A 25259-nucleotide genomic window follows, 5' to 3' on the forward strand; every position below is an offset into this window, starting at 1 on the left:
TTATCGACATTTAAAAAATACTGCACAAGTATTACCACCTGGTTAAGACAATTCCAAATCTTGATAAGTTTGTTATTTTGATACATTCCATACTCATCATCGTTGTGCGAACAATTTTTGGATATATAGTGTCTCGAAAATGAATGAATCATTTGTAGTAACCCTGTACGTTATATCTTTGCTGTAACAGCTTTAAAAGAAATCACATTAGGTAACGTTAGAAGAGTAGTGTGGTCATCGAAGTAGAGGTGAAGAAGATGTCGCCACTATTCCAAGCTCGTCCAATCCAACGGAAAGGAAGCCCGTGATTTTGGAATTCGCGAATATATCAGAGATCACACTACACAATTCGAGATTGTAATGATTCTTCAAAGGTATTACATCGATTTTGATATTGTATTCCTAATTTTTCATCCTTCCGAACTCCAGGGGTAATTCTGTTACAACCTAAAATTAATCTCAAATCATCGAAAAGAAGAAAAATGCATGTTTAATTGTAAATTTATCTAGCATACAGTAAAGAGTACTGAAACTGTTCACTGTAAAAACGATTCAGAAACGTTCCTGGAAAATAATAGGCAGCTGATGTGCCCAATTTCAGCCAGTAACATATCTTACAAAAACCAGGAACGTTTTCCGATAAAAAACAGTAACCTTTCTGAAATATTAAGAAATCTCCCCTATTAAAACCAATCGTGAACCTTCTACAAAAACTAAATAGGTTTAATTTATTTGATTAGAACCTTCCTGATTTACCAAGAAAGCTCCAGAAATATTAGAGCAACCACTGCCAAGCTACGCGAAAATTGCAAGCAAGAACCAAGTATGTTCCTTGCCTGCAATACCTGCCTCGCAAAGCTGTAGCTATCCAGTGACTTATTTGCTCCCATTGAATGCTTAGTCAATCCGGACGGGCCATAAACAATCTAAAGCTGATACACTTAATAAACATGCTTCGTCAATAATTAAACTGGTAGCAAAAAATATTTTTCACACCAGTGCAAGGTCTGCATTCGTGCATCTTTTAGGAATTCAGGAAACTTTTTTGCGAAGATACTTGATTTTTTGGGGAAATAGGTGAAAACCTCTGAAATCACGAAACGTTCCACGGAAATAACCAGTAACGTTTCGGAATTTTTTTACAGTGTTACAGGCTTTGCAAATGCATTACCTCGTCGACACTTTTGCGAAGTTTGATTGAACTGTAAAAAAAAAAAATAATCACTCATGTACAAATAACCTCAAAAAAGAATCATTAAGTATGGTTTGAAGGTTGGTATGGATTGTTAGAGATGGTTATAGATGGTAAAAAGAATTTTTCCAACTAGTGAGGTGGTAAGAATCATGAAAAGGTTAGCGCTTTATTTGTAAGAAAAAAGCTTCGAAATAGTTATTTCAAATAGCTACTATACAAGTTTGTACATTACAGTGTGTTGAAGTGGGATATGGTTTAAGTAAGTTTAATAGATAAAAATACCAATTTTTAAGTCTAAATGCAATCAAAGTTCAATGGAGCGAAGTTTTTGAAAGCCAAATGCATAAGAAGATCTGATGTAAATGGTTCACATTTTTGAAAAATGACATTCTCATTGCCAAAATTTATGTGTATTGTATGCAGGGTTGGTAAACAAAAAACCGTTTTGGGGGGGGGGGGAGAGGAAACGTGTTTTTTTTTTTGGTTTAAAACAGGTTTTGTTTGGTTTAAACCGGGTTTATTTGGTTTTAACACTATTTGCAAGAAATACAATTTTATTTTGGGAAAATCAAGAAAGATCTTATCAGTTAAATGTTTAGGAATGTTTAATATTCATTTTTGTACCTAATTTCTTCGTAAGTAATTAAATAATTAACAGTAAAATCTTCTAATTTCATTTCTTCATACGTAGAAATTTTTATAGGAGAATATTGTTTGAAAATCTTTATTATAAAAAATACAATACGTAAATGGGCCTTAGTATAAATAATCAAAGAAATAATTTACTGTGATAGTTCAGACATTATTAATTACAAATAACCAAGAATCAAGTTTTTTGAGAGGTGAAAATTTAGCAGTAAATTTGTTTTATCAGTGCACTGAGTTACATAAATATTTTCTGTTTTCATAATTTTATATATTTTCTTTTCTTGCTCTGGCTGCATCGTTTATCGGGGATGCTAAAAGTGAGCGGGTATGAGCACAATTTTATGCCTACTCCAAGTGTTCTTGCACTTCTTATTTATGGCTATTTTTTTCTTTTGTCATTTAAATATTCTAGCGTTAAAATTTATATACATTACGCATCCTTTCAATGGTATATAATCTATCTTAATAAATCTTAAGTAATCAAGCAAATTAGCTAGTAAATGAAGTTTGTTTGGTTGAACTATGATTTTTGAACTATTTTGAAATGCAAAAGACTGAAAAATTCCGATAATTGAATAATTAAAAAAAGAACTACTTCGGTTTTTCTCCGTGTAATTTTAGAAAAACTTAGTTAGTCTGCCTTATATATTTATGCACATAATAGGAAAGCTGCATTAATTTTACAAAAGAAGAAAAAAAAAACTATTCAGCAAACTTGCATTACTTGAAAAAAATACAAATTTCTAAATTTATTAAATCTGTAATTTATCCATAAAACTGTGCTAGTTACTTCACATCAATTAGATTTTACTCTCCGCAATAATATGTAAAATTTATGAAAACATTTGGGGTAAAACAATAAAGTTATTCAAGAAAAAAAAAAACAATTTTGAAAAAAAAACCATATGTTTTTTTTTTTTTAAACCTCTTGGTTTAAACCGTGGTTTAAACCAAACAACCCTGATTGTATGACGGCTAATTAACTAGTCCAGACATCTAACGTGCTCAGAAAAGGAAACTGATGAAATAAACTAAATGTTTGCAAGAAAATTCGCAATGAAACTAGAAAATTATTTACGATAAATCACTAAATAACCATGATAAAATAAGATAAATGTTTTCTGTGAATATCCTCGGAAAATATCGGACACTGTTGTACTGAAAAATCTTAACTAGATTACTGAAATGAAGCAAAAATAAAAAATCTTACCTTTTTGGAATCGAGCTCAATTTCTCGAGTTTTCATTTTGAGGGCTGTCTGTATAAGCTGAATTTGGACGGAGAGAGCAGACAACACTGATTCTTCAAGACGGTTGAATTCGTCAAAACAACCCCAGGTCGCCGCATTTCGCTAGCCCCACGAAGATGCGACTCATGGACCTAACATCTATGCCCTAGCAAAATATTTAGAGAGGTAATTCTGAATGAATTCTAAATACTAAAAACGTGCAGACAACTACCATGCATTACATAATTAACTTCTAATCGACTAACTAAACGTAAAGGAGGTTATTATAATATATCTTCGTGTCTCTCTCTCTCTCTCTCTTTTATATCTATAAACGATTCAACTAACAACCCAGTTTGAGTTAGTTAGTTTTTTTTTTTTTTTTGGGGGGGGGGGGGGTAGCTAGAAGGAGAAATCAGAGGAAGCTCTTGTATCTGTATAAATCATAATGATCCACTGTAGACAGAAAGTTATGAATGAAAAATCAGTAGTTTTCATGCAACTTTGCAAGGCTTACGTTGACATTTTACTGATCAAAATACTTACGATTATAAACATGACTAAAGATGAAAATTATAGTTTAAAAGACTCCCAAATTGTTCGTTGGCCGGGCAGCCATGTTGTTAAAGCAAAGGTCATCTTTGCCGCTCCGTGTGCGGCAAAGATGTTTGATGAACTCGGCAAACACGTTTTGACGAGTTCACGTCGCGCAGGGCCAGTGAGCGGACAGAGTATGTTTTTGGGAAAATAATATTTTGCAGAGGAAAGTGTTTCGTTTATAACTTTAATACTATTTGTGACAGGTTCTTTGTTATGAGTCAAATTTGATGCATGATTATGTAGCTTTCAACTATCCACAGACGATGAGTTTAGACGCTCTGGTTTTTTAGTAATTTGGGATAACCTCAAAAACGTATCTGAAGGGCAAAGCGGATTGGGCAAAGTGGATACCATATTCACTTTGTCCGGCCATGACAAGTCACTTCATCCGAACCTGGAAGTCCTTCCATTTTAAGATCTCAAGACAATGCTACCATTGAAGACTCCTTATATTCCCCTGGGGGTCTAAAATAACAAAAGACGTCCAAGGCAATGATGTTCTTGCCACTTTACCAAAATCTGGATTGTTCTAAGAACTACTATAGTCTCTCAGTTTTACGACCTATTCCTCAGCCTGCTAAACCAGTAACAATACATAAACGAAAGCTACAAAGATCTATACACCTGACAAGTACTCCAGTAAAGGAAGATCAGAAACAAAAACTTGAAAAAGCAAGAAAGACTGTATTGAAGTCACTAGATAATGCTTCGACTAAAGCTTCTCAAAAGACTGTTAAAAAGATTACTACCAAAAAGACTGCAAATCAAAAATCTCTGCCACAAAACACAAGTCTGCAAAAGAGAAAAATAAGAAGATAGATGAAAAGAAATTTGATGATATAAGGTGTACTTTCTGTGATGAAATGTACATTGAAGAAGATGATCAACCAACGGAAAACTGGATACAACGTCGTATTTGTACTCAATGGTGTCAGAAAGACTTCAGTATCCGAAAATGGTGATGATTTTGTTCGTGATAACTTTGGTATTGTAGCAGTAAAAATGTTTTTTTTTTTTTTAATATGCTCCTATAATTTTGGATGTTGATTTTTTTTTAGTTTAAATTCCTTGTTTGTTATAATAACAACTGCAATATAAGTATTGTGCCAAAAATGTTTTTTAATATGTTCCTTTAAATTTTGATGTTTATTTTATTTTTAAAATAAATTTCTTTATTTGTAACAACAACGATAATTAGTAGTGTAGCCAAAAAAAAAAATGCTTTTTGAATATGTTCCTTTAACTTTCGATGGTTATTTTATTTTTAATGTTTAGTTTCATGACAAATAATGTTGTTTTTCGCTTTGCCCCAGTACCCAATCCACTTTACCCGGGGTGTCGGGCAAAGTGGATATTCATGCCGTTGTTGCAAAATATCCTTATATCTAATAGTTTTATTAATATTAAGGAAAACCGTTATTGTATTACGTAAGTTCATTAAATGAAGTCTGATTATAAACATTTGTTTCAACTTCCCCAGTTATAACTAAACGACAATAAGCAAGAAAAGCTTAAGGTATTCACGTTGCCCAGGTTTCCCCTATTTTGGCATTCTTGAAATATGCTTCATTTTCACGCTCTAAAATTTATTTTTATGCATTATAGAGTATTATCTGAAACTTCAAATGGGTCAGTATCATTTATGTTGTTTTGAGAACGAAGTTATTTTTTTTATTATTATTTTAACTTTTAAAAAATTTACAATTATATAAATGGCACGTCAACGTTTTTCCCCAATCAATTTTACAACGGTTCTATTTTTAATCAAAATTTATATTTAAGTTTTTACTCAAATACATATTGAAATAAAAAGTTTCTTTAAAATCAAACCATCTATTTTCGTGTCACTGTGGTAATGTTATAGTTATGTTTCAAATATAGGTTTTAGGAATAACTTTTCACAGTGAAATATGGAAGGCAAAATACTTACTTCATCACAGTTGAAAACCAGAACTTGACGTCCGAACAAAGATCCCAGAGCTTTTACCGATTCTGTACTTTCCAGTACCAGCAGGACCGTACGGGTTCCCACCCATACCCATATGCATACCTACATGTTCGAGTCAGGGTAGAAAAAATGACATTGCACTATTCTAAGATTCTATATAATTTTACAATATTTTCAATATTCAGGCTCATGCTTTTAAATTTTAGTAAATGTAGCAGTTTAAATTTCCAATTTAAAATCACTGAATGATAAAGTCTCTAAAAACTATAAAAACGATCATTACTAATACGTTTCAGAAGGTAATGCATTGAGCCGGCTCAAAGAAGATAGCGAGGAAATCAGAGTTCTATAATGTAAACTTTTTTTTCCAAAAAAATCTCTAGAAGAAAGTTTACATTTGAACCTGCATTTGAACAATATTATTAGGAAGTGGTATTGAACTAACCCGCTTTCCACCTGGTACAGGGTTATCAAAATTCTACTTGCAATGATCCTCTTTTTTCCCCATACCATGAGTAATTTTCTTCTTGGAGTTTAAAATTACCTCCCGTTTATTAGTCAATGTAAATGGTCACATGATTAGACAATTCATCAAAAACGTACAATTTTTTAATAGTGAATTAAATGTTTGAAAAATAATTTATTATAACTCGTTGAACAACAGTACACTGTTTAAAAAAATCCTGAAATTTTACGGTAAAAGTTACTGGCATCCATGTTGCCAGTAAGTTTAACGAAAAATGCTGTTTTACTGTAAAATTTTACGGTAGAATAAACGAGAATTTAAAAAGGCAAAATGCGAGCAGCAGGTTTGAACTCAGGACCTTCTTATTGGTAGGCGGCTTTGCGAACCACCATAAGAGATGGGGCACATCGGTGTATCAAATTGGCACTACAATCGTTTAGTTTTTTCGGTACAATTCACTGTAAATATTCTGTACTGTAAACTCTCCATTTTACAGTAATATTCACCGCAAAAGTTTCCTGAATTTTTAAGTGTACGTTCGAAGATTTACCACTTCATTAAGTTTGAATAGCTCAGGATAGCTACATCATTTTGTTGTAGAGAAGAAACGCTACATACATGACCAGCCTCTTTTGATTTTAGACATTTACTTGAACATCCTAAAATAGTACTATGTTATATCATCAAGATTTTTTTTTTTTTAAAGAAAGATAAGCATCATTTGAAAGTAAAATGTAAGTTTAACTTAATAAAAAGTTTCATGAATGTTTAATATTTTGAAATGGTCAATGATGATCTCAATTTTACTTTAAATCTCTTAATTTGATTTCAATTTCAGCTGATAATCTATTTTTCAAATTCCTTTCAAACTATTTCCGAACATGCGTATTTATAAACTTACCCAAGGTAAATATTTTCCTTGATTTTAAAGCATAACTGATCTCCTTTAGAGTCCGATTTGGAATGCTATTCCCCCCCCCCCCTTCATTCTCATGTCTTTTTGCGTAAGGACGTTATATGAACGTATTTCTCAGAACGAATATTTCACACTAAATGGTAATTAAATTTTAAATTTCAACTCATAAATGTCTTCCTCTATTGTCAATACAAAATCAGAAAAAAACGTACCTTGAGTAAGAGTGAGATAGCACTTGTCTGTCAAAGGTGTATGTAACTAGTTTTGGAGCGATGCCTTGATATTCATAGCTGTACTCAAACTCAGCGTCTACCATGCGGCCGACCACACTGCCATCTCTACTAACATAGAATCTAAGTGGACACATGAGACAAATAGTTAAATATAAGCAGAATTATTGAACATTGATGAGTATTGATTTGATAAATGGGCGATTCACGAAACAATGTCCCGTGCGTAAAGCTGAGTTTTTTATTTTTTCCAGCTAACCAAAGCCTTCAAAAATAATGCTGTTGGGGAATAATACATGCTTTAATATACTATCAAAGCATAATAGTTAATCTCGCATTTAATTAATAGTTAATTGAATAAAATAAAAAACTTGGCGTTACGCACGGGACATTTTTTCGAGAATCGTCCAAATAATGGTTCATATTTGAATATACAGTAAATGTGTCTCCCATTTCAGCTTTAAAAAATTATATTTCATTTAGGTTCTGGTGGGGTAAAATACAGGTTTCTCAAATTTGGTGAATAATAAATACAAAAATTTCTTTTAAAACTTCATTTAAAAAAAAATTTTTTTTTTTTGGTTGTTTTATTTTACATTACATTAAAAAAGAACACGCGGAAACTGAATTTTAGAATGAAAAAAATTGATTTAAATAGCTTAATGGTATTTTCTTTTTTTTAAAATGTGTATTAATGATCTGGGGTGGGGTAAAGTGGTCATGTTTAAAACAATTAATCTAAAACCATCATAAATAACCGTAATTTTTTTTAAATACTCAATATACCTAGTTCTTTTGAAGAATTAAGCTTTATTTAAATAGATTTTTGATGGTCAGCTATGGTCAAAAGTTGATTCACCAAGAATTTTAATCATATTTCCACATTTGGATTTCATAAATATCACCAGGAAAGGTGTGGTAATTTGTAATGTTTCACTTTTTTGGGAATATAATTAAGAATATAGCGTCTAAATAGTGTCTAAACTACCTAAACTACATAATAAGAAAACATTACATTCAAATAGAGTTCCAAAAAAATATTAATTAATTAAAAAACAAAAGGGAAAAAAATATCAAGCTTTATCTACACTGTAAAAGCGATTCAGAAATGTTCCTGGAAAATAATAGGCAGCTGATGTGCCCAATTTCAGCCAGTAACCTATCTTGCAAAAACCAGGAACGTTTTCCGCTAAAAGTCAGTAACCTTTCTGAAATATTAGGAAATCTCCCTTTGTTAAAGCCAGTGGTGTCTCGGGAATCTTTCTGAACAATTACGTAGGTTAAACATGATTGATTTATCCCTTCCTGATGTACCAAGAGGGTTCCCGAAGCATTGGCGCACCCTTGGCCAAAACTGCGCGAGCATTGCAAGCATGCTCCCCTTGCCTGCAATTCCTGCAGCTGTCCAGTGATTTTATTTGCTCACATTGAGAGCTTAATCAATCCGAACGGGCCGCAATTAAGCTAGAACTGACACACTTAATAAACACGCTCAATCAATTTTTAAACTGGTAACAAAAAATATTTTTCACACTAGTGAATCGTCTACATTCATGCATCTTTTAGCAATTCAGGAAACTTTTTTGCGAGGATACTTGATTTTACGGGGAAATAGGTTGAAAACCTTTGAAATCCTGAAACGCTACACGGAAATAACCAGTAACGTGTCGGAATTTTTTTACAGTGTATAATTATTCAGTGTATGCAAAACACTTCCAGTTCTAAGTTTCTGCTTTTTACTGGTATTTTACAGAAGATTTTTTGGAGGGGAGGGGAAGGGGAGTGCCATAAATTATTCTACTGGAATAAATAGAAAGCTGGTGGTTTCAGCAAAAAATTCTATGATTTTTTTTTCAAATATTATAGGATTACAATCTTGCTTAAAATTCAACCGATATGCTATTATCAAATTTAACACTCAGTTGCATTTTATCACTCAGTTGCATTTAATCCAGTTCATTTTAAAAACAGTAAATGTTATTATTATTTATAAGTTATTATTTAATTTATATTTTACTTATAATGAAGATTAAATGACTTTAAATGAAGGATATATACATATGTTAAGCTTTATCTATAACCACTTTGCCCCATTTTACTGAAGTTGTTCTAAAATATTAAATAAAATGAATCCAGCTTAGCTGTTAATATAAACGCATTCTATGGACATCCATGAAGCTTCCTGTACAACGAATCTGATAAAAATTTTAATGACCAAAATTTTACAAAGAAGTTAAAACAGGTGTTCAGATTTTAAAATGTTTCATTTGCTCACAAAACAAATTTTTCACGAAATAAAATACTGCAAGTACCAAAATTTTTAATTCATATAAATAGTTTCCTAGTCGTTAAGATCTAAAATAAAAAAAAATACCCTCATTTTTTTTTTTCCTTTTTTTCGAATATATAGTTCTTTGCTTGATTTATGAATACTTTACCCCATTGACCCACTCTTTAAACCATCAGACCCCAAAAATTAATTAATAAGTAGTTAATTAACTTTAAAGTATTGGTAAAACACATAAAAAGAGAACAGGACTCCCATTAAAAATGCATTTCACAGTTAAAACTGTTATATTGTTCAGCTATTTAGCAATTTTTTTTCTAAAAATAAAGTTTTCTCATCAGTAAAATTGAATTGAATTCAGATTTTTTTGAGCATTGCAAAACATATTTCAATTCTCTCAAGGACGATGCGATGAACATGTGATAAAGTACAATTAGTCAGTGTCAAGTGTTATTTCATTTGATTTCATTCCGTCTACTCTCAATACACTAATTCTGCATTTAAGTAATTGTTTCATTGAAACTAATTAAGTATTAAATTTATTTATTTTTAAAATAAAAAATTATCCAACGAATCTCCGCATATGCATACATAAAATGTTTTAAAATAACATAATAACTAAATGAGAAAATGATGTGGAATAATATAAGAAATAAATAAATTAATCAATATTACTAAGCAGTGTAATCGCTTTTAAACCTTCAGTACTTGAGATTTCCAGGGTACATAAATTCAGAGATCATCAAATCCTCATTTAAAACGAACAAAGTAAAAAAAATGAAGAAATTGTAATTATATTTTTACTTGATTATTATTTTTTTTTAGAGCGGAATGGGGAGGGGGGAGACTTACTTAGATATCCTTACAGTTTATCCAACGACAAGCCGTTTTCGTTCTATTTGAATGATGCAGTTATTATGAAGACATGACTCTCCGCACTCCAAGCAGAGGGCGAATTTAAGGAAACACCACCTAAATTTCCACAGTTCCAACCAGTGTAAAATTTACAGTCCTACAGTTTATCAAGTTATACATCTACCAAATTCTAGTGCATCAAGATTATGAATCAAAATATAAAAATACAATAATTTATTAAGCTGAAATCACCCCTTCACCAGCATCGCCTCACCTCAGCCTCCTTTGCCACGTCCAATCTTCCTTACTTCGCGCTTTGTCCCTCAATAGATCTTCAACAACAGATATGTCCCGTAAATGATGTCCAAGACAAGAGCCTTCAGCTTGAGTTTGAGCAACGACATTTCAGAGGGAAGAAACCAAGATCCATGCTCGTGTATGCCTCGAGCTGAGATTGCAGCTCTTGCAAGAAGGAGGATAAGGAATTCCTGGAGATGGCCATTTCACATCGTTCCACGAACAGGATTTGCTCGCTCAGACAGAGTACCTGTGGAAATATAAAACAGGAGAGGACAAACCTTAGAGCAGGAATCAGTAAATGGAGGGAGCTAATTCAACCATTGGCTAAGCAAAAGCTTGGGCAAGAGCTCAAGTCACGTGAATCAACAACGACAAATGGGTGACATGATTTGCGTGAAACTAGCAAAGGAAACCTGATTTCTTCCAATGCTTTTTTTATAAATCTATCACGTGATTTGGGGTCTTCACTCTCTATATTTTATCTCTTCTCAATGGGACAAACTACAAGGAAGTTCGAAATGTAATCGGAAGTGCGGAAGGATTCTAATTTGCATAAGCGTTCATTGTTTTTTTTTTACATGGTATGCATCATGTGTCACAATACCAAGTTCCTAAGGAGGGGAAGGGTACACCTAGAAGAGTCAGAATGAATCACATAGAAGAAATGAGGTGAGTTCAATAGTATACACGAAAAATACAAATTATAAGAAAGTAAAGGACATCATGCCAATGAATATGAGGTTTCTTAATCCTCTTCACAGGGCTATTTTCCTCCAGCAAGTGTATAGTAAAATGCTTTGTAAACGTATATTGGTGTAAGATAAGAAATTCATTTAACTTTTAAAGTACTAAATGAATTCAGTGTTATCCTCAGTCATAGCACCATCGGATCCAAAGGTGGTTAAATTGCTCTATGTACGGTTAAAAGTTCATAAGTTTGAAAGGAAGTATTCTTCCACAGCCTTAAAAAAGGTAAATTAATTTGCATCGATAATACTTTAATGTGAAACGATAAAAAGTTAAAAGTAAAAATAAGTCACTTCTCGCAGCGCAAATGTGCCCATTCTCGTCTGTCTGGGACGTGTGATGTATGCGATACTTAGAACATCAGCGTTCACTCATAATCCAGGTATTCATTAAAAATAAACTTTCGACTTACTTGGGTAGGGTATTGTAGGGGATTAAGACTGTTACCAGCGCCTTGGCGACTCATTCGAAGACATTCCATTAACAAGGACTGCAAAGTGCTTTTCATTTCGTCAGCTAATTGTTGCAGCCATATCTTTGAGGGGAAAAAAAAAACAATTGCAAAGAAAATACGGGAAACACATTTTTAATGGCAAAAATTTCCATTCTTTAACTTTACTACTTAAATTGAAGTTAAAAGTTTTTAAAGTAAGATCTACTTGCTCGTTACGTTTGATACACACGATCTTCAATCTGCAAATTACAGCAGAAACAAGTTAAAATTAACAGAGTTTAGAACAAAATTTTGTTTAAGATGAAAACGATACATTTCCCCGATTACCTTAACAACCATAACTCTTTGTCTTTACATTCCAGAGAAAAAGAGTTTAGGAAATCTCACTTCATAAAATATTTTGTTTAAAACTCGCTTAACGTGCACTTTTGTACAAGACGAACCAGGTGCTTCAATTTACTGAATAAATAACACAAGATAATTTTACTAAACGATACAAAATCTTACGAATCTTGAAGAGAAAAAAAGATAAAGTTGCTGATCACTTGTCAAAAGAGAGTAACTCTATCTCCTCAAATTCAGCAGAATTACATTCACTGTTATAATGAATGAGAAATGATTGAAATGTATTTAAAACTTATACAAGAATGTTGCACTTTTTATCTCATCAGCAAGAATAATGCCCCTGGTTCTTTGTACAATAAAGAAAGTTGATTTACTTATGATGATACACCAAATGAAAATATGAAGAAAAAAAGAGACTTTTCATTCTTTTTTTAGCAGCAGACCAAGAAAGTAAATTAATACACAAGGAAGAGTACGATTAAGATCCATAATTTAAAAAATGTTCCGAAAAGAAACGTAGACTAATCATAGCTATAATGAAATAGTGTAGTAAATTCGCGCATGGACAGCTAACTAAAACTGAGGGCCTAGACCCACGTTAATTTGGAGACCACCTGAAGACTATGCAGTTGTTGATTTACAGGTTTAGAGCCCGTCGGAATTCATTTTTGGGGCCTTGTTGTCTATCACAGAACTATGCATAAATCATTTATCATGTGTATTTATGAACCCCATTTGGGGCCCCTCATAATTTCGACAAAGTAAATTCGTTACTGGCAAAATGAATAAAGGAAGTTTTTTTTCCCCAATTAATAAATCTTTTTTTTATTATTATTTTGAAAATACATGTATTTTTCATATAGTTGCAATGCTATGCATAATTCTTTAAGTAATTTAGAGCCCCTTAGGAAGATGGGGTCCTAGACCTAGGCCTAGTCGGCCTGTTCCGTGATCAGGTCCTGCAGTTTATAACTCGACTCTTATCTGCACATTACAAGGAATTCTCATAGCTGAAATGGCAGGTATGAACACAGAGCAGATGATTCTTGATAATTGTTCATGTACAAACAAATTAACATTTATTACTGTTGGTGTTATTAATGGAACATATCCAGGTACAGGAATCGAAATTTCAACTCTATCCGGAGCCAAAAAAACTGAAAACAGAATGTAATAAAATTCCTCACACGTTAGTTTGAGAGCATTTAGCACCTTTTTAATCCTGTGTCTCTCAAATTTCCGGAAAAAATGAAATGACCCACCCTAGTGTATAACCCCAGTTCTCCAATTTTTGTATGTGAAACAGTTTTCACAAGTTTACACGTACAAGTATTCTGTAATCTTTCCATGAACAGAAAACGAAAGAACTCAACTTTCGGACAATTACATTTTAATAGAAGTATCAATTGTTACATAAAACACATTAAAAAGACTCCATGTACGTTACACAGACAACCTTGTTTCACTGCGTGAGCTTTATGAAGCACATAGACTCTTCTACTTTTATATAAATCTATTAAATCTTGAAGGTCTCCAAAAGCAATATTTAAATAATGATTTTTCGTTCAGTAACGGACGTATCTCAAAAGAAATGTTATTCAAATATTGTTTTTGGAAATATTCAAATTAACTGCATTTTTCGGAAGTCGAGTTCATCAGCCGTGGGAAAGAAAACCTAGTATCTACAAAAATGAGTTTTTGATACATTTGAAGAAACGCGTTTTACGTTCCATACTAACAATAAGGAAATGTTAGAATTTGGCGTTTTATTCCTTGCTTTATTTTCAGCGGACACCATATAATAAAGCTTGTACAAAAAAGCTAAAGTACAATAGTTGACAAAAATGCAAAAAAAAAAAAAAAAGAAAGAAAAAAGAAAACGAGCTGATGGGTGTATTACATGACTTCGTTTTACGAAAATTAAATGATAATAGTGCCTTGGAGTACGCAAAGAAACACTTAAAATATTTGTACCCCAAGTTCGTTGCGAACTGAAGCAAAAAAACTTTTTATACAGATTAATTTTCCCAATGTTGGTTATTTTAATCTGATTCAATGGTTAACTCTTTAAATATCGCCAATAGTGGCAAAAATGAAACCAGATTTTTAAAAAAAGAAGAAAAAACGCCAAACTTGTAGTCAAGTTGGTGAAAAAACTTGGTGACCAAAAACTTGGCGATATATCGCCAAGTGTTTGCTAATTATAACACCATTGGAGTTTGCATTGAAATTAACAATGATTTCCCCCAAAAAAGGTGTAAAAGAACCCCTTTGAAAAATCCGAATGCAACCAAAAGGAGAGGTGCACAACTACCCCACACTAGGAGTCTACATACCAAATTTCAACTGTCTAGGACATACCGTTTTTGAGTTATGCGAGATACAAACGCACATACATACGTACATACAGACGTCACGAGAAAACTCGTTGTAATTAATTCAGGAATCGTCAAAATAAATATTTCGAGTGTGTGTACGTTCTTAGGCATATATCCACGTGTGGTCGGATTGAAAAAAACTCAATATTCTTTAGGGGACGAGTAAAATGGAAATTAAGGCCGATTTTTGGGTGAAATTTTTTTCGCGAATACAATACTTATTCCTTTACTTAGTAAAAGAAGTTAAAAAATGAAAGAATTGTGGATACCGCGTTTTGTCTTCCCACGGTAACAATGTTCTTCATACAGTTCATGCAATGAAACAAGTGTCACTGTTGGGTGTTTTGTGTAACAATTCATATACCTGTTACCATGGAATTGTCCTTGTGTTTTACAGTGCCGTATTTTTGATTTTTCCGAATAGGCGCAGGGCCAAATCTTGAAATTGCCGCCCTTACCTATCAACCTCCGAATTTTTAAACCAAATTTCAACAAACGCACACACACAGCAATAGGGTGAATTTGCCGTCCCATAGAAGTTGAAGCCCGGTGCAAGGGCCCCGACTTAATCCCCCCCAGGATCCGACACTGCTGTTTTACGATCCTACAATTCCTTTTATTCTATTGCCCTGAGCAAAGATACATCACTCTCTCTATAAATACAATCTTCATCCCATTTGTGAAATTTTCAACCTTCATTCAAGTCCACTTTTATGCAGTTCGACTGCATTACAAACACTTAAAAACTGACTAATTCTTATGTTAGTCGTTCTTATAATATACAAATCTAAAAACAAAAGTTTACGGAAATAGCAAAAAGATCGTCTAAATAAAGTAAGTTATGTACTTCAATATCTGAGGTGACAGACACTTTCCTGTTGAGTGGAACAACTTCATTTTCTGCTGACACAATAGCGGTGATAGCAGTGGCGTCCTGTTCGTCGAACTGCACGCGATGAATGCCAGCAAAAAGTTTCTTCAAATGAGACTGAATTACTGCAGCACGTGTAGATTGTCCCAGGATTTCCAACAGGTCTTCGTCACCCAAGAAGTAAAACCGAGGAAAGGCCGAGCGCTTTTCCTACACGCAGATAGACAGAGAGGAACGAGATAAAAAAGAAATTTTCAAGAATTGTAAGAGTAGAGTACATATTTAGAAAACTAAGAGCTAAAGTTTGAGGACATTTTTTACATTTTTTTCAGATGATTACTTTTATCAAAAGTACAAATTCCGAAAGAGGATTTGGTTGAAACAGTCCTTAGATACAGATAAAATATCATATACGGACTGAAATTATGAGTTAAAAACAAGGATTATGGGGGAGTTTCCTTCTAAATTTCCTCTCGCAGTGTCCATGGGTAGGAGGCAAAGATTCTTCTTGTCGACTTTAAGTACTTCAGTGTATTATCATTTTCCTTTAAAACTATCAAGAAGCTGGTTTAATTCATCAAAAGAATACGTAAATGAAATGCGTAAAAAGCAAAAAATTTTAGACATATTTTTAACATTTCGTATTCTGAATATGCTTTTAAGTATATGTGGTAAAGGATAAAGAAAACGAGCTGATGTGTGCATCACGTGACTTCCTTTTACTCCAATTTAATGTCATTTTCTCATTATTGGCAGTTTTAATATGATTCAATAGTTTACTCTATAAATATCACCAACAGTGGCCAAATTGAAACCAGATTATTTTTTTTAATCGCCAAATTTGTCGCCAAGTTGGCGACAAAACTTGGCGATCAAAATGTTGGCGATATATCGCCAAGTGTCCGTAAAATTATAACACCACTTGAGTTTACATCGAAATTAACAATGATTTCCCCCCAAAAAGGGACAAATGACCCCCTTGGAGCATACGAATGCAACCAAAAAAGAAGGTGCACAACTAGACCCCACTAGAAGTCTACGTGCCAAATTTCAACTTTCTAGGACATTCCGTTCTTGAGTTATGCGACATACATACACACATACCCACATACATACGTACATACAGACGTTACGAGAAACTCGTTGTAATTAACTCGGGGATCGTCAGAATGGATATTTCGGGTGTCTGTACGTTCCTAGGCACATAGCCACGTGTGGTTGGGTTGAAAAAAAAACTCAACATTCATTCGGGGGTGAGCAAAATGGAAATTAAGGCCGATTTTTGGGTGAAAATTTTTTCGCGAAATAATACTTCCTTTTTTGTAAGAGGAAGTAATAATCGCTTTAACTATAAAGTATCTGGAACTCCATTGCGTTATTCTTTTATATTATCTTTACGAACAGCAGCAGATTCTCCCAATTTCATTGATGAGGATTTTATTTTCCTGATTTCATGGATTCGATTACATATCTTTGGCACCATGCCAAACTAAAGAATGTGAAATTTGGCACTTTTCAGGAGAGCCAAAACAATATTTTCCCCCACGTGACGCGTTTAGTAGTTTCGATGTTTTAATTTTGATAAATAACTTTAAGTGTCAAACTGTCGTTTGAAGTAGTAATAACCAGTAAGTATCCCTTTTTGCGTACTACGGCAGACCATCGAATTTGAAAAACGCTATCCGCGATTTTTCACATACGTTAGTTTAGCATGCTGCCGACGATATGCCCGCGTCCTAGTTGGGAGAGTATGTAATAGCGGAAAAATCTAGAGTTGAAAAATTGTGGACTTCTGAACAACGAGCTTCACCCTAACTTTCCCGATTTGACTCATTAGCAGGAATGGGAATGTTCAGGGATTTCCACGATCATCTGAATTCTAGGACTTACTTTTTATATTGTTATCTGAAGCAGGGGTGCCCACAAGGGGGAATTATGGCGCAAGTTGCGGCATCAAAATTTTTGGGGGGGATTTTTTTTTTCAGAACATTTTTTTTTCTTTAGAACATGAAATTCTTGAATTTTGGAAAGAAAAAATATTTAAACTTACTGAACAAGAAATAGATGCATTAATAATACTTTTTTCACGTTCTCTTCAGGGCCGTCGCCAAGCCGGGGGGGGGGGGGGTTCTACACCCCCCAGTTTTTTAGAAGTGGGGCCGCGCCGCCAATTTTATTTTAGCAATGAAAACGAAAGAAGAGAAAGGGAAACTCTTCGCTGTTTTAAAAAATTAAAATGGTAATTATAAATGAACAATTAAAATAATAGTAACAAAATTATTTTTTCTGTAAAATTTGAATGGAAAATGTAATCTTAAAATACAATTTGGGAACGTCCATGATTCTCTTTTATTAAGAGTCGCGGAAATGTACGCTTCAAACATTTTTATTAACCAAAAAAAAAAAAAAAAAGTATTCAGTACAGTGCACTCTTCACTAGGCCGCAAAGTGGGTATGTCTGCCTTGTCGGAAACTATGGGCTCGGCTCAAATTAAAGTATTGTGCATGGAGTAAAATTAGCATAATGGGAGGGAGGAAAGGCGACAAAACTAACATGGTGCACGCCTTGTCTCTCGACGGTCCTGGTTATACAAAATTATGCTTTATGGTTCTTCAGTTAAAAAAAAAAAAAAAGAAAGAAAGAAAAAAAACATAAATAAATAGGACAGCTTCATTAGAACAGCCCATAGGATAGGGTTCGCCGAAACATTCCTATATGTTTTTTTTTTTTTTTTTTTTGATGAAAAATATTGTCCTGAAAATCATTGCTTAGTAGAGAAAAATGTATGGGTCGTCGAAATAAATGCGAAGTAGAGAGGGAAAAAAAATAATAAAACATTTAAATGCAAAGAGAGATTCAATGTATTGTAATGAATACTCACACCAAAAGTTCTAAATTTTTGAATGTAAAAATCGTAATTAAATCACAGCTTAATCAAGAGATGCAGGTGGCATATTTAAAATAAAATGAAGTGGAATAGAGACCTAAAGTATCGCAGAAAATTACCACATCCGTTCAAAATGTTAAAAGTCCTTTTTCCAAGGCCACAAACGCTTGTATTGCTTGAAAACAAAAATATTAGGGGGGGAATGGAAAGTTTTATTATGGAAAATCCAACCAAATAATCGTGTTTGGCAAAGGAAAATTGGAAGAAAATATTACCACAATATGTTTATCAGTAATTAAAATTGACAATGAAGATAGGAGGGACGTAGCCAAACTGAAAGGAAGAGTGGGGAACTCCAAACCCTTCTTTTTACGTTCCCAAAGCTGGCCTGGAAGTGAGTTTTTAGAATTTAGGTTTTGAAAAAATCCCTGAAAAATTATTCTCAAACCCCATCCTTTAGCCAAACGTCATTAAAGCTGGCCTACACCTGAGTATTTAGGACTGCAATTTCGAAAAACCATGAGAGTGCTCCCAACGTAACCTCCGAGAAATGCCCTCTCAATTAATCATTCATCCTCATTCAAGGTCGAATAAATTTCGTCTTTTGGACTTTAATTTTAAAAAAACTCCCTGAGTTGTTCCGAAACTGTCGTCCTCCAAATATTACCAGAGATCCTAAAAAATATCATTGTTAAGGCTTCAATTTAGAAAAATTTTCAGGGGAGAGATCTCCAAAACCTTCTACCCCTCTAACAGTATTAATAAATCGTCTACGATTACTTTAATTGAATTTCAATTTTGAAAATTTGCCAGAGGAGGAATCCGAATCTCTTCACCCATTAACGTTAACAAAAATCTTCTAAAACTGCGGTTTCTACGGATCGAATTTTTTTTTTCGAGAGAATGCCTCTCTCTCGCCAACATCATCGAAAAATGTCTTAAATCTCGCTTTTAGTGCTTCAATTACGAAACATTTCTGGTCGCGAGCCCCTTCAAAACTCCCCCCCCCCCTTTCATCGAAGGTTGACTTAAATTACGTTTCCGGAGCTTTGATTTCAAGAAACTGGCGGTGCACTAAATTTTAACAAAAAAGTCTACAATCGCGTTTTTAAGACTTCAAAATTTCAAAAAATTTCGATGGGGGAGGGCGCATTTCTCATCCCCTTAATATCACCATAGATTGTCTAAAACTGCCTTTTCGATCTACAGTTTTCAAATTTTTCTCGGGGGAGAGCCCCCGGACCCCCCTTTACGTGTCATAATCAGAAATAATTCACAATTGGGAATGCGTACTTCAAGTTTGCATTTTGAAAAATTATAGAATGATGACCTCGAGTCTCTTCCTCCCTTAACATCATCATAGATCGTCTAAAACTGTTTTTCAAATAACACTCTTGAAAATTCCCGAGGTAGAGCCCCTGGACCCCTCTTCTGAACATAATTAAATATAACGTACGATTGTTTTGGGAACTTAAATTTGGAAAAATTATCGGGAGATGCTATCCTCTGGAACTCTTCTCCCCTTCCTTCCAAACTTAAAATATAGTTTGAAACTGCGTTTTTATGTCCTTAAATTGCAAAATACTGCAAGAAGGTAGCCCTCCGATACCCCCTAATTCTGACTGAATATTATCCTAACGATTATTTATATTGCTAGTACTAAGGTCTAGTAATATGACTATCCCTGCTAAACCAGAAGCCAAATCTTCTCTCTTTCTCTCTCTGCACAATCGAACATGCGTTTGAAAAAATTAAGGGGCCGCAAAAAGCGTACCCCCCTCCCCCCCAGTTTTTTTGAAATAGCGACAGCCCTGGTGCTCTTTCCAAAATTTAATGACCATGTCTCTTTTTCAATGAAAGGAGCATCACAGACGACATGGAGTTGGTGTCCATTTCAAAGTTGGATCAGAAGATTTCATTTCTTTTCAATATCTTATAAATTTTCTGGAAGCAGCACAATTCTGCATGATGAATACGTGTGACAGTGATGAGAAGGAGGGAGGTCAAAAATGTTTTATAGTTTGCAATAATTCTGACCAGTATGCTCTAGTCTTTCATTGATTCCTTTTGCACCTTGACAAACTTTAAGAACTAGTTTTGAAGTTCCTGCAATCGACAATTAACATATTTTCTTCATTAACTAGCTTAAGCTTATGAAGAATATCTCTCTCTCTCTCTCATTTCACTTTCACCATCGCACAGTGGGGCATTTGAGCCAAAAAGCTGGCAATATATCAAATTTTCCAAACATAATGATTATTCTGCTAGTTTTTCACTAAAAATGGTTGCTAATAATAAACTCGGGCAAGTTATATGTATACTCTTAATTTTGCTTGCTCAAACGCAACCCATAAAAGTTATACCGATTATTAACTGGCTTAGATATGTAAAAGGAAACCAAACAATTTAACAATGTTGAAGTACATATTTACTAACTGTTAAACAGACATTCGACACAGTGAAATGTACAAAAAATTAAAGCAGAGCAAATTAATTATAGTTTTGCTGTTTTACACGTACATGGGATGATGGTGATGAAAGTCTACAAACTTTTGTCATCGGTATCACTATCTTCAAAACAAAAAGATTTTAAAAATTTTATGGCTTCCTTCGATATCGTTTGCCTTTTTCTCTTCATGTTAGATGATCTAACACTACTCAAATATGGATCAGAAGTTAACAAGAGTCTATTTAAAACGTCTTCGTTACAATCCTTTCTGGAAATTTTTCTGGTGAATTTTTCTCTGTACTGCCGAAAATGCTTGTTTCTGGCTTCTGCGGCCTCTTCGGACAACTGACCGATTGGTAACAAGGCATGCGATATAATACTCGGAGCATGAACTAGTATCTTGTGGACTGTTGGTGACATAGGTTGCCAGGCATACAAATTTACATAATACTTCGCAGTATCCATGATATACATGCCAAATTGCTCCACATTTATGTCGAAACCCGAAGATATCTCCTCCAATATTATTTTAAATCGGAGAATTAGTTCTAAATCCATCCCTGTAATGGCAGCTGCTTCATTCACGTCACCAAAAAATCTACGAGACGTGTTTCCATCATTCGTGTTTCCATAGCCAACTTTAGGTACGTCAACCAGCAATCCCATTTTATTCTTGAATTCTTTTTGAATTATCACTTTGGCTGCCTTAATTTGATCAATTTTATTTTTCTTTGTAATACGACCTTTGAATACTCCTGCTTTTATCTTATATGATAAATGTAATAAAAATTCGAAAAACCGAATCCTAGCGTGCAGAATAGATAGCCCGAATTTAAAAGTCTCTGGATCTTCTGTGCTTTTTGCTGATAAGTCATCAAAGGTTTTTGACGTGCTACCGCATATATAGCAGCGCATAGTAGATGCAGTGTCAGTGACCGCATTACACACTTTGCCGTCCACCATTGTAGGCAGTAACAAATGTTTTATTTTAATTGTTTCACTAACATTTGTTGGAACTAAGTTTTTTGCTTGATTTTCTATATACCAAATCTCTTCGTTTGTGATGTCTTTGTTCTCTTTAATAAACCTTATTCTAATAGGTCTGCAAAATCTAGGTGACGATGGACAAGGATTCTGCCAGATAACATTTTTGCCAGACATTAATCTAAGAGGCACAAGAGAACTGAGGAAAATGTGAGCATCAGTGCCATCCTCATTTTCAAATTTTTGTTTGTACTGGCTTTGCTTTGATCCGTCACAACCCCACTTAAAAATCAACACAAAATCTGCAGCTTCTTCATGACTGTATGCTTGGAACACTGGCTCTAAATACATGCACAATCTTATGACTGTGTGATCTACTAAATCTTGCAACTGTATTTGAGCACAAGTTTCATCGACAAACGTTTTCGGATAACATTCTCGCTTTGCTTTTTGTACATATTTATAACAAGGATAAACATCTTTGTTAGCCTGCTGTATGACTTCATACTGACTCCTAGACAAATTAGCTTCAACAAATATTGCTAAAGCCTCTTCCGGCGAGTGTTTTTTGATAGTAATGCAACCAGCAGTGACTGCTTTTCGAAACTTTGTCGCTCTGGTTGGAGACTTATTTATGTCTTGGATAACTTTTGCCACGTCTGTGTTGCCTATGGCACGATGACTCATTTGAGCAGCATACGTTAATTCATCAACAGCAACATTTTTTCTTAGTTCCGATGTTTTTCGGCGCTTCGTTCTTTTACTCGATTCTCCGAAATCCTTACTGGGTCTTCCTAATGGTAAAAGACCCGGAACTGAGTAGGTAGGTAACATAACCCGTTCTTTTAACCAATTTTGGTTGTTTTCTAGAAATCGGCTTTCCATTCTATTACATGCCATCCATTTTCGCATGTAAACAATTTTAAAACTGTTAATGGTGTTTTTAACTTCCGACAATTTTTCGCAAGGGCAGTTAGTAATTTTAGCTAGATTTTTAATTAGTTCTTTAAACTTTCCATCAAAGGACCTTTCTGTACTGCCAATTAACATCTTATGCAGTTGTATTCGACTCATAGATGTAACAGAAGCCTGTGAACCTAAAAACAACCGAAAAAAGAGAAATAAATAAAAATCACAACTGCTCTATTGATCGCGTTATTATTTTTTCGGGCAAATTCGGGCAAACTTTTAGTTCAGATTATCAAAATAGAGATTCTGAAGTATCACGGGGTATAATTTTCAATGAGTACAAATGAGTACAACATGTTTAAAAAGCTTCACTTTTTTAGGAATTGCAAAAAAAAAAAAAAAAAAAAAAAAAACAGATATAATTTTTGTGAAGTTTGACGAACCGTACTAATGTAAAAATAGTAGTTTAAAATAAATAAAAACTGATGAATAATAGTGCATAAACCTTGCTCAACCCCGTCCATAGTAAATTACTTCACTAGAGTTACTTCTGACGTAAAAATAGTACAATGAAGTAACTTCGAGAAACTGTAATGACTCAAACGAAGACAACCGTATTTCGAAAGCGCTAAGTTCTGACTGCTGGTAAATTCGACTGGTTAGTCTCAGTGCACAGGGAACACTTCCACGTGATGCCAAATTTATCTACCTTTTCTGAAATTTAAGGTCAAAACTACTCATTAAAGTTTGCATTTTCGACTTTTGGGCAGCTTTTTGGCTCAAATGCCCCTCTGTGCATCGTCTCAACCATTTTTAAATTGATTGTTTCAAATTATCATTACATGATTTTTATTAAAACTTTCAGTGATGTTGGTTTTCGCTGATGGAAGTAGAACAGTCTGTTCTTAAGTTGTTTAAATTACTTTTCGTTAATCATATTTACGAAACATAATATCCATCTATATCTGATATGTATAGAAGGATATTTGATTCGTTAAAATTCTCGAGTTCTGATTTTCGATGTGTGCAGAATAGTTGAATCTATTTTTTAGGATTTCCGAAAAATATCTGTCATAATGTGTGTGATCCATCTTTTTTTGGCTATGCGACTTCAACTTTGGAAAACTTCCAGGAGAGCGCCCCCACTATAACGCCAGAATGACACCCTCTTTATCATAAGAGTCATCTAAAACTGCGTTTCTCGTCATGCAATTTTGAAAAATTTATAGGAGAGAGCCCCTGATTCCCCCCTCTTTCCTTAACACGATCAAAGACAAGCCTGAAATTGTGTTTTTGGAGTATCAATTTCAAAAAATTGCCGGGGGAATGGCACCGAAATTCACCTTCCACTAACATTATCAAGATATATCAAAAGTGTTTCTAAAGCTACAAGTTCGGAAATTTAAGTGGAGCGCCCCTCTCCCTCCTCCCCACTCTCGTCAACATTATTAAAAAGTCGTCCTAAATTTGGTTTTTAGGGCTTCAGTATCGAGAAAATTCCGGGAGAGCATTCGAAAACTCTTTTTCTTAACGTCACAAAGGTGGCTACAATTGCGATTTTAGAACTTCATTTTCAGAAAACTGCTTGTCTCCCAACCATAGATAGCGTTTTCAAGACTTTAATTTTGAACATTTTCCAGGGGCAAGCCCTAGGATCTCTTCTTTCCTTAACATTACCACAGATAGTCGAAAACTGCGTTTTTAGAACTACAATTTTGAAAACAAAGGAAAGCCCTCCTTAACACAACGGTAGACTATTTACAATTGCACTTTTAAAGTTTCAATATTGAAAAATTACCGGGAAGGGGCCACCTAACCTTTTATTTTTCTAACATCACCAGAGATCGTATAAAACTGGTTTTAAAATTACAATGTCAAAATTTTCTGGGGGAGAAACTCCCCGGACCCCCTATCTAATTGACAATAAATTTCCATTTCATGGTTCATGTTGTATACATCTAGTAATGACTCCATCCCAAGCCAGAAAGTTGTCCCTGTAATCATTCATACGTTTGAAAAAAAAAAAAAGGTGTAGCAAAATTCATGGGTACCCAAAATTTGTTTACTCAAGGTCCACGTTTCAAAATTAGGGAAGGCAAGGCGGGTCAACAATCCAACAACATTTCAGTTCAAATGGTATTTGTTAGCGCTCCCCCCCCCCCCCCGTGAATTTGACTGGAAATTAAACACTCTAAAAACTGTTATGTTTAACCCAATTCGAAAGCGAGAAATTTTTTTTGGGGGGGGGGGGGAATTTGCGCCATTGAGCTTGGGGGGGATGGGCACCCCTGATCTGAAGCATGATTTAGGAACTTTTCCAGCAACAATGCAGCAGTAAAAAAAAGTGCAAATTGAAAATATTTTCGTGCATTACACGAAAGACTGAGGGCACTACAATGTGTAGGTGACATTTGAGATTCAATGTGCATAACATAAGTTACTTTGAGTCAAATTTTTTCAGAACCATTTTTTTTCTTTCCTATTAATAACAATTCGTACTTTTCAGATTTATTAAAAATTAATGAAAAAAAAACTTTTCTCAAGCTTTTCTAATGCCTAGA

At 34.0% G+C, this 25259-nt stretch overlaps 1 protein-coding gene across 1 annotated transcript in view; it reads right to left on the reverse strand.

Annotated features, from left to right (window-relative positions):
* Window positions 1-25259, reverse strand: part of LOC129235279 (cytoplasmic dynein 2 heavy chain 1-like) — a 288399-nt gene that overhangs the window by 153516 nt on the left and 109624 nt on the right. The window contains 11 exon segments of the mRNA XM_054868999.1: window positions 3054-3182; window positions 3184-3237; window positions 5602-5667; window positions 5669-5721; window positions 7214-7256; window positions 7258-7354; window positions 10648-10724; window positions 10727-10792; window positions 10795-10920; window positions 11833-11955; window positions 15445-15678. Of these exon segments, the coding sequence (XP_054724974.1) occupies window positions 3054-3182; window positions 3184-3237; window positions 5602-5667; window positions 5669-5721; window positions 7214-7256; window positions 7258-7354; window positions 10648-10724; window positions 10727-10792; window positions 10795-10920; window positions 11833-11955; window positions 15445-15678 (1068 nt within the window).

The sequence above is a fragment of the Uloborus diversus genome, chromosome 2, assembly GCF_026930045.1.
Source record: "Uloborus diversus isolate 005 chromosome 2, Udiv.v.3.1, whole genome shotgun sequence".
Lineage (NCBI taxonomy): Eukaryota > Metazoa > Arthropoda > Arachnida > Araneae > Uloboridae > Uloborus > Uloborus diversus.